The sequence below is a fragment of the Octopus bimaculoides genome, chromosome 11, assembly GCF_001194135.2.
Source record: "Octopus bimaculoides isolate UCB-OBI-ISO-001 chromosome 11, ASM119413v2, whole genome shotgun sequence".
Lineage (NCBI taxonomy): Eukaryota > Metazoa > Mollusca > Cephalopoda > Octopoda > Octopodidae > Octopus > Octopus bimaculoides.
The window spans coordinates 23,412,800-23,422,560 of NC_068991.1; the positions used below are offsets into that span (position 1 = coordinate 23,412,800).

A 9,761-nucleotide genomic window follows, 5' to 3' on the forward strand; every position below is an offset into this window, starting at 1 on the left:
AGGACAGACAAACATAAAAGGGGTGAAGTAGCTGTATCGATTAAATATTTACAATTTTAAATATACAATAAAAATTGGATTATATTTACAATGTTCAATTAAAGCATTGCTCATTACAGATGCAATTTGTAATGGCATTCCTGAAGGATAGGCATCTGACCACCAGGGTAGACCCCTTGCCTTTTCTTTCCCTTGTTTTTGGCTCCCACTTACCTGGTGCCAAACACTCCCAGCTTCCTCGCCACAGGCTTCCATCTTCTCATGAATCTGTCTTGTGACAGATACCTCTTCTCCAGCCTGATCTTACTACTGAGGTGGTAACAAAAAAAGTTAACTAACCCCTGGCCAGATACAAAGGTATCTGTCACTATGCTTCTTACATGTGTCTTCCATACTGTTTCTTTCAGTATGGCTACTAAGCAGGAAAAGCAAGCCTGCCTGTTACACATATGTCATATACATTACATATAATATTATAAATTATGTATATTCACAGTCATCAAATATATAAAGAATGTTGCTGGGTAAATTAGGAATGTTCTTATCTTATCTCAACTTTAAACTTTAATATATTCTACTTGGCACTCCATTGTCTTGGCCACCTACAGTGATTTAGTCTCTTTACAAGAATTTTTAATACATACATACACACACACATATATGTATATTATATATTATATATTTACATGTATGTATATACACACACACACACACACATATGCATACACACACTCATAAATAGAACAGAAGATTATTTTGTTAGTAAATCTTTTCTCATCTCACTGATGACATTGATTTAATAGATGCCTTCTAAGGTTTGAGAACAAGTAATTTATTGTGTATGTATATGTATGCATTCGTGATGTATGTATGTATGTATGTATGTATGTATGTATGTATGTATGTACGTATGTATGAGTGTATAGATAGATACACATTACACATTCACCTACAGGTCAAGTTTTCTTCTTGTCCCATCCCTAATACTACTATTCCATTTACTCCCTACTCACATTCTTTACATACCTAAGTAATTCATAATGCTACATGGATTACTGACCATGATAGACAACTCCTACAATTAACCACCACCCAACTTCTTCCAAATCCTTCCTTATCACAGTCATACATGCACACAGGTATCTTTTACATCTTTTACTTGTTTCAGTCATTAGACTGTGGCCATGATGGGGCACTGCCTATATAAATATATATACATATAAACCCTACACTTCCCTTATTGCAATGCTCTTAGATGAATTCTAAGAAGAATAAAACATGACCAATCTTGTTAGAGCCATTGTCTTGGTGTGGTTGAGTCTTCCTCTCAACAAGGTTTTGTCATTAGCCATGGTCCTTTGTGGTTCTTCATAAGGTTCAAACTCTTGAGATCAATCTTCACCACTTCATCCCATCTTTTTCTCAGTCTCTCTTGTCACAGTTTCTATCCAGCTGGAATGATTGTTACTTCCTTACACAACTAATAACCTCTAACTGTATCAAATGATCATACGAGCAGTCTTCACTCTTACATATTGCTACTATGCTTTCAGAACATCTGCCTTCCCTGTTGAGTCAATCATTTTGGCAACAAAAGCTTTCAACTACTTCAAAGTAGATGTCTGAATATTTGAAAGAATCTATTTCGTGTTTCTTCTTACAACTAACTGTTCCACTTCATCTACCATATATAAAGTCTACTTTTAATATCAGCCTACCTTTGATCCCATAACACCTCTTGCATATCCATATTTACACTTACATGTTATGAAAATCCTGATATTTCCTTTCCTGCATATTGAGCATGGCCACTACCCCTTCCAATTTTGTAATTTCTCCAGTAAATATTTGACAGCTTCAACTGTGAGAACTTGGTCTTCAACATATAGGAGTTACTACAAACAGCTGGTCTTAAATTCCTTTTATGGCTTGGAGAATTATAGTAAACACAAGGGAGCAAAGAGCTAAGTTTTGATGGATGCCAACCTGTCTTCAACATTTGTTGCAGAACTCATTTGCTAACTCACACCTTGTTGAAGATACTTCTGTACATGGCTTGCACGCCTTCACAAGTCATTCATCTCTTATTTTCATTTGCAACCACCAGGCTACAGAGCATAGAACCCTATCAAAGACCTTCTCCAGTTCAAAAAATGCTATTTAGAGTGGATTACATCTAGCTAATTACTTTTGCAGTTGTTACTCCAGGAACAAGGCACCATAGTACTTTTTCCTAGCACAAAGCCAACTATATCAAGTAGCTAGAAGAAGTGTTAGGCACAGACGTGACTGTGTGGTAAGAAGCTTGCTTTCCAACCATATGGTTCTGGGTTCAGTCCCACTGTGTGGCACTTTGGGCAAGTGTCTTCTACTATAGCCTCAGGCCAAACAAAGCTTTGAGTGAATTTGGTAGGAGGAAATGGAAAGAAGCCTGTAATGTGTGTGTGTGTGTGTGTGTGTGTGTATTTCTATATATTTATCTATGTGTGCATGTCTGTGTTTGTCCTCCACCTGACAAAATCTGAAAGTAAGAGATTTACTAATGTGATGAGAAGATCAGAGGTCAATTATTTTCCTAATCAGTTATGTTATATAACTCTTAGAGTAACTTTCATAATCTGGTCCATCGACTTGATGTCTCTGGAACTTCTTCTTTCTGGTGCATCTCCTTTCCTGTTGTAGTTGATGATAATCTGTTAGGCCAGTTACAGGACAAGATGCCTGTACTACTTATGAGACTGACCAGCATGTATTTTCAACCTCTCAGTTGCTATACCTAAGGTTCAGTTCCCTTCCCTGCTTTTATATCTCTAATTGTACCTTCAACCATACAACTGTCAACTTCACTAACAGGCTCCTTTGTTGAAGTATTTTATCTCCCAGGCATTCTCCTCATTCAACACCCTCAAGTAGTAACATTTCCATGCTTCTTTCTTTTCAGCATCAGTGAAGGCAAGTGTGTCATTCTCATTCCAAATACTCTTTTCTCTGAATGATGTTTTGTTTCACAACGACCCACTGCTTTACCATCCAGAACACCTTACTCCTCTGATCTTCTCATCACATTAGTAAATCTCTTACTTTCAGCTTTTGTCAAGCAGTGGTGGAGGACAAACACAGACATGCACACACAGAGATAAGTATATAGCAATATACACACACACATTACAGGCTTCTTTCCATTTCCTCCTATCAATTTCACTCATAAAGCTTTTGTTGGCCTGAGGCTATAGTAGAAAACACTTTCCCAAAGTGCCACACAATGGGACTGAACCCAGAACCATACAGTTGGAAAGCAAGCTTCTTACCACACTGTCACGTCTGTGCCTAACACTTCTTCGAGCTACTTGATACTGTTCCTTTTCTCATCCATCTTCGAATCTCTCCAGCCATTACTACACCTTATCACTTTCCAAATATCTGCAACCTTGCACCAACTACAGATCTGGTCTGTCGTTCAAAATAGGCTGTCTCACAGAAATTCCCAGTTGCCCCTCAGTGTTATCAATCCCCACCTTCTTTCTTTTGTCATATACATCAGCTAGTACTTCTCTAAACCTGTCTGGTTGAAGGGGTCTTGCAGCTTCCATATCTGTCTTCTCCAGATTATCATGTCATTCACTCTGCCTAGCTCTTAAGTCACTTGATCAATAACCTATATTTGATAGTATTTTCTTCACTGAGGAAAGCCCCTCATTGTCCACAAACTTGTTTTGCTTCCTGGTCAGTATGTAATCTAGTTGCTATGCAAGTCAACTTCATTCATAGATAATCAGGTGACTGACCAGTTTCCTGTAGTACTGCAAATAGTCATTTACATCTCAGAATGCCAAGAACCTGATACCTACTCATTCTTCACACTATGTCTGTAGTTTCCAGAGTAACTATCATGGTGTTGCTTAACATATCCATTAAAGTTACTAGCCAAGATAATTAAATTATAGTAATTTGTTATTGAGATAACAATGAAAGGTTTCATAAAAAAACTGTCTCTTCATTCATCTGTCAGTTCAGTTTGTGACAATCGTTCAGAGATCACTGTTGCTGTCATATTGCCTAATTACTTTCTTTATTCTTTTCTATGCCAATGATATGTCTAGTATTTCACGGCATTGCTGCTACTCACCCAGAAAGATTCATACCTGTGTTCAAACACAAGCATGACTGTGTAGTTAAGAAGTTTGCTTCCCAGCCACATGGTTTCAGGTTCAGTCTCATTGCATGGCATCTTGGCCAAGTGACTTCTTCTATAACCCCTAGCTGACCAAAGCCTTGTAAGTAGACAGAAATTATAAAGAAATCCATCACATATATATATATATATATATATATATATATATATATATATAATGAGGGTGGAGTGCGAGCGTTTGTGTCTCCTTTGATGTCATATGATTTCTATAAATGGAAGTCATTTATAAAACATGTTTAGCCATGGGGAAATATGACCTTCCTTAAAAACAGGTGAGGGTTGAAAGCAGGAAGGGCATCCAGCTGTAGAAAATCTGCTCCAATGCTTTGTTTATTTCCTGCATCTGAAAGGAAGAGTTCATACATTTTTTCATTTAAATTTTGGAATAGAAAATGTGAAGCTTTTCAGTGAGGCAGAAGTTGCAGTATTTTTAACAATTCTTCAATGCCTATGCATCATCTGGTTTTTGTACGTGTATGCTTATAACCACATTTTGTTGGCACTTTTGTCAGTAAACCCTGTTTGCCAACCTTGTACTACCACTTTACAACACTTGTATCACCATCATCATCATCATCATTTAATGTCTGTTTTCCATACTGGCAAGGCTTAATTAGTTTGACAGGATCCAGTGAGCCACAAGACTGCATTGAGATCCACTGTCAGCTTTAGAATGGCTTCAACAGGTGGGTATCCTTCCTAATGCCAACCACTTTACTGTGTATACTAGATGCTTGAATCATGCCACAGGTAGAGAGGTTGTCAAGTAACTTGCAAGACAAGGAATAAAAAGGAAATATTCCCTCAAATAAATGGGGGCAGGTATTCGTGAGAGGGAGAGGTAGCTTTAAGCCAGGTGTTGAAGGACTAAAGTTAGGACAGAGGTTCAAGCACAGGTGTATAGCTATAGAGAGAATACACAGCCACCCATCATTATATAAGGGTAGATGGAAGTAGCTCAACAGAAAATAAATATGTTGGCTCAACAGAAAATAAATAAGATGGCGAGCTGGCAGAAACATTAATGCGACGTGCAAAATGCTTAGTGGTATTTCGTCTGCCACTACGTTCTGAGTTCGAATTCAGCCGAGGTCAACTTTGCCTTTCATCCTTTCGGGGTCGATTAAATAAGTGCCAGTTACGCACTGGAGTCGATATAATCGACTTAATCCATTTGATTGTCCTTGTTTGTCTCCTTGTGGGCAGTAAAGAAATAAGAAAATAAATATGTTGGAGATGGAGTGCCAGAGTGACCCCTCAAGGTTCAATAAGATAATAATGAGAGAATATAGACAATGTATTAAGGGAGCAAAAAGAGCCAGTAATTTCATAAGAGTCTAGGAGGAGAGTAACAGATTGTTAAAAATGAGCAAAGAGGTGAATGTAGTGAGTGATGAACAAGGGTGAAGGTGTGGCTGAGAGAAAATATCAGTATGGAGGGAGGTTAAGGTAAGAGAGATAAAAGTGGCCTGAGAAAGAGGAGGTGACAAGTGGAAACCTGCAGATAGATCAGAAAGGAGGCGGATGAGGTGCAGGGAGTAAGAAGAATGGGGGAGGGGGAGATATCCAGTGAAAGAGATGGTGGTCAGAGGATCATGAGAGTGATTAAAGCAACAATAGTAGGGGATATCGATGGTGGATGTGGGAAGACATTGAGAATGATAGCAAATACGAAAGTTGTTAAAGATGAGGTACGGCAGACGAAAGTTGTTAAAGATGTAACTCAGAAAGGGAGAATCAATTCTGCCCACAAGTGATAACACCAGCCATGTAGTGCAATAGAAGAGTGATGGCGAGACAGATGTCCAGAAGATGAGAGATGAGATGTGATTGATGGAACAGACTGGATGCAGGGGCAGGGCCCAGCATGTATAGGCTTTTAGGACCTCGTTTTCACAGTGACAGATGTGTTTTCTCAAGCACAGCTAATTACCAATCATCTTGAGCCTTTGTCATCTCCTCTTCATGAAGCTCAACATCTTGAGATCAGCCTTCATCCCATGTCTTCCTCGATCTCCTTCTTCTCTTTCCTTGCATAAAAAAGCTAAATATTTTCAACAAATTGAACAATGTAAAAAACTATCACTTTATTCAAGTAATATGTACATATGTCAAGTAAAAAACATTGTTAGAAAGTATGGATGGTCTCATTAGAAATTCTAAAAACAACGACTTATTACAGATTCTCTGTAATAACAGCAATACCTTGTCCTCCACCAATGCATGCTGAACCAAGGGCCAGTTTTCCACCTGTACGTCTGAAATAGAAAATGTATTAAATAATTCAATCACAAATTTTAGTTAATTGAAGAGCAATAATTTCAACCTAATAAAGAGTTAAACAACTTGGCCTCTTTCAACAGCAATACTTACTTAGATCTGTCTTGAACCATAGGACATATAAGGTCAGAGCTTAACTCAGATACTATGGAATATAAGAGACTGAGATTACAACTCCAGCAAACCCCTACAACAGGATGTCAGTCATTGCAGAGTTAACTTCACAGCTATTGCTGAAATTTATTTACAGCTGAGTGGACAGAGGCAACATGAAATGAAGTGTTTTGCTAGATAGAGAACCAAAATCATAAGCTGATGATCATGAGTGCAACACTAACTACTGGGCCATAATAGATACATATATCAAAGAAGTAAGTTTGTACCTCATCTCTCTTTATAAACATTAAACAACTAAAACCTTTAAAGTTACAACAAATGCTAAGTTTCACAACCTCTGATTGTGACATTACATTTATAACATGGCAAAACTTTATAGCAAAGACTGATTCTTCTTTAGGAACAAAAGATACTTCAGCTCTGATCCCTTGTTAAGGTCCTTTAACTATGTTAAGCAATTTGTTCATTACTGAATCACAAGGATACATGGGACTGACTGTTGTACATCCAGTTTCCTATAGTGTTAAGCAGATGGGAGTTATATCGCCCCTGGATTAGGCTCTAAATTCAAAATTATCACTGAAGTAAACTGGCCAAGTGAAGCCAACTGACCAACTATTTGCAACAGTGAACTATGCAATAGACTACAACTTAGTAGATCAAATATGTCTTGACTAGGCTGGCTGTTGATCAAATATAGCTCAATTAGTCTGGCTGTCAGTCAAATATGGCTCGACTAGTCTGGCTGTCAGTCAAATATGACTCAACTAGTCTGGCTGTCAGTCAAATATGGCTCGACTAGTCCGGCTGTCAGTCAAATATGGCTCGACTAGTCTGGCTGTCGGTCAAATATAGCTCAACTAGTCTGGCTGTCGGTCAAATATGGCTCGACTAGTCTGATTGTCGATCAAATATGACTCGACTAGTCTGGCTTGACTAGTTTGAATGCTGATAAAATATGGCTCAACTAGTTTGAGTGCTGATAAAATATGCCTCGACTAGTTCAAATGCTGATCAAATGTGGCTCAACTAGTTCGAATGCTGATCAAATTTCTCTCGACTAGCAAGGCTGTTGATCAAATCTCTCTCAACTAGTGCGTCTGTTGATTAAATCTCTCTCAACTAGTCTGGTTGTTGGTCAAATCTCTCTTAACTAGTGTGGCTGTTGATCAAATCACTCAACTAGTCTGGTTGTTGACCAAATCTCTCTCAACTAGTCTGGTTAGTGATCAAATCTGTCTAGTTAATGATCAAATCTGTCAGATTGTTGATCAAATCTGTCTCTATTAGTCCAGCTGTTGATCAAATCTGACTTAACTAACCTGGTATCTGACATTCAGTCAAGACAACACCAGTATTGAAGAGGGTAACCTTGCTGATTAATAGTTTAGCTTCATTAGCCTAAACTTATAAACACATCAAAGCAAACAAGCCAAAAGCTTGTACAAAGAGACCCAGGAGATTACTCTCTTCTTCATAAAGAACCCAAAAGGTTCAACTAGAGCATGAATTTGATGCCTGGGAAAAAATAGAAACATATCAACAAAGGAGCTTCTACATAATTGCTTCACCTGCTAGTAATAGTAACCAAAATTCACTTAAGTCATACATTAGTGCCTTAAAAGAGGAAGAATACATTGGATAATGTTATCCAGCAGACATACTGCTAGAAAAAAAAGAAAGAGGGAATGGCCACAGCTTGAGTAATTTGTCATGATCCAGCTACATGAGGATTGACCTAGGGCTAAACAGCAACATTTGTAATGTCATCCCATGATGCAGAAGAAAACCTAATCCCACTCCCCATCTCAGCATTCCCCACCATCACCTCCATCCAGTATTGCACTTGAATGGGAACAAATGGGAAACTTATAATCAATGAAATCACCTTCACCCCATCTGGTTTCCACCCACTGACAGCCAAAGTGGTATGAAAAGGAAAGATGACCCACAAGTCATAAATAGGAAGAAACAAATTAGATTCTATAAAACATTTTGTACAGCATTCTATCATCTGCACCAATTCACCACCTATAAAAATCAAATGAGCATAATATGAGTATAGGGGTGTGTCTACATTAACACCACTACCATTATTTCATATCTACTTTCCATTTAGATGTGGGTGTGTGTTTGCAGCTTCATATATATATATATATATATATATATATATATATATATACACACATACATGTAATTTCTTCAAAGCAACCTTCCCAAGTTATTATTTGTCCTAAAATACTTGGGTTTTTTTTTTACTTGTCCAGACTTCAGTCCTATCTACCTTTATATCTGCTTCCTTTTATTCTCTGCTTTATTGATAACTATTGTCTTTGTTTATTTTTTATATTTTTCATATTCATATTTAGGCCTTTTGTGTCACTTAGCTCTTTTACAAAATCAACAATTTCTTGCAATTTTTCATTGCTGCCTACCAATAACTATCTATCACCAGCATATCGTATATTGTGTATATATTAGTGACAGAGGCACTATTAATACCAAGGGGTAATATTTGTCCCCACTTAAATATGGATGTTCTGTAAGAACAAAATACATTGTGGTAGTAAATACCACGAGAGAAACTTTTATATTGGCTTTTAGTGCAAAATGCTATATTGTTTATATTGTTATCAGAGAGATATTATGTTCATGCCATTGATTGTAAGTTCTTTGACCTCATTTGATTCTTTGGATGCATAACACGGTTAATGCCAGTGCTGCCTGACTGGTCCCATGCTGGTGGCATGTAAAAAGCCCCGTTCAAGCGTGGTCATTGTCAATACCGCCTGACTGGCTTCCGTGCTGGTGGCACATAAAAAGCACCATTCAAGTGTGGTCGATGCCAGTGCCGCCTAACTGGCCCTAATGCTGGTGGCATGTAGAAAGCACTACACTCTCGGAGTGGTTGGCACAAGTGCCAGTAAGGCGACGCTGGTAACAATCACGCTCAAATGGTGCTATTTATGTGCTACTGGCACGGAAGCCACACAGCTGCTCTGCCAATGATCATGCTCGGATGGTGCTATTAGCACTCTACTGGCATGGGTGCCAGTCATCGAATTTGGTTCAATCACGATTTCGATTTCACTTGCCCCAACAGGTCTACACAAGCCGAGTTTAGTGTCCAATGAAGGATATATATATATATATATATATATATATATATATA

At 38.0% G+C, this 9,761-nt stretch overlaps 2 protein-coding genes across 4 annotated transcripts in view; one reads left to right on the forward strand and one right to left on the reverse strand.

Annotated features, from left to right (window-relative positions):
- The window catches only part of LOC106871104 (endoplasmic reticulum lectin 1), a 488,243-nt gene that overhangs the window by 199,550 nt on the left and 278,932 nt on the right, over positions 1 to 9,761 (forward strand). The window lies entirely within an intron of this gene.
- LOC106867910 (3-ketoacyl-CoA thiolase, mitochondrial) overlaps positions 6,260 to 9,761 on the reverse strand; it is a 25,212-nt gene continuing 21,710 nt past the window's right edge. Inside the window, exon 11 of the mRNA XM_014912979.2 lies at positions 6,260 to 6,450. Within this exon, the coding sequence (XP_014768465.1) occupies positions 6,369 to 6,450 (82 nt within the window). The 3' untranslated portion in view covers positions 6,260 to 6,368. The remainder of the gene's footprint in view (positions 6,451 to 9,761) is intronic.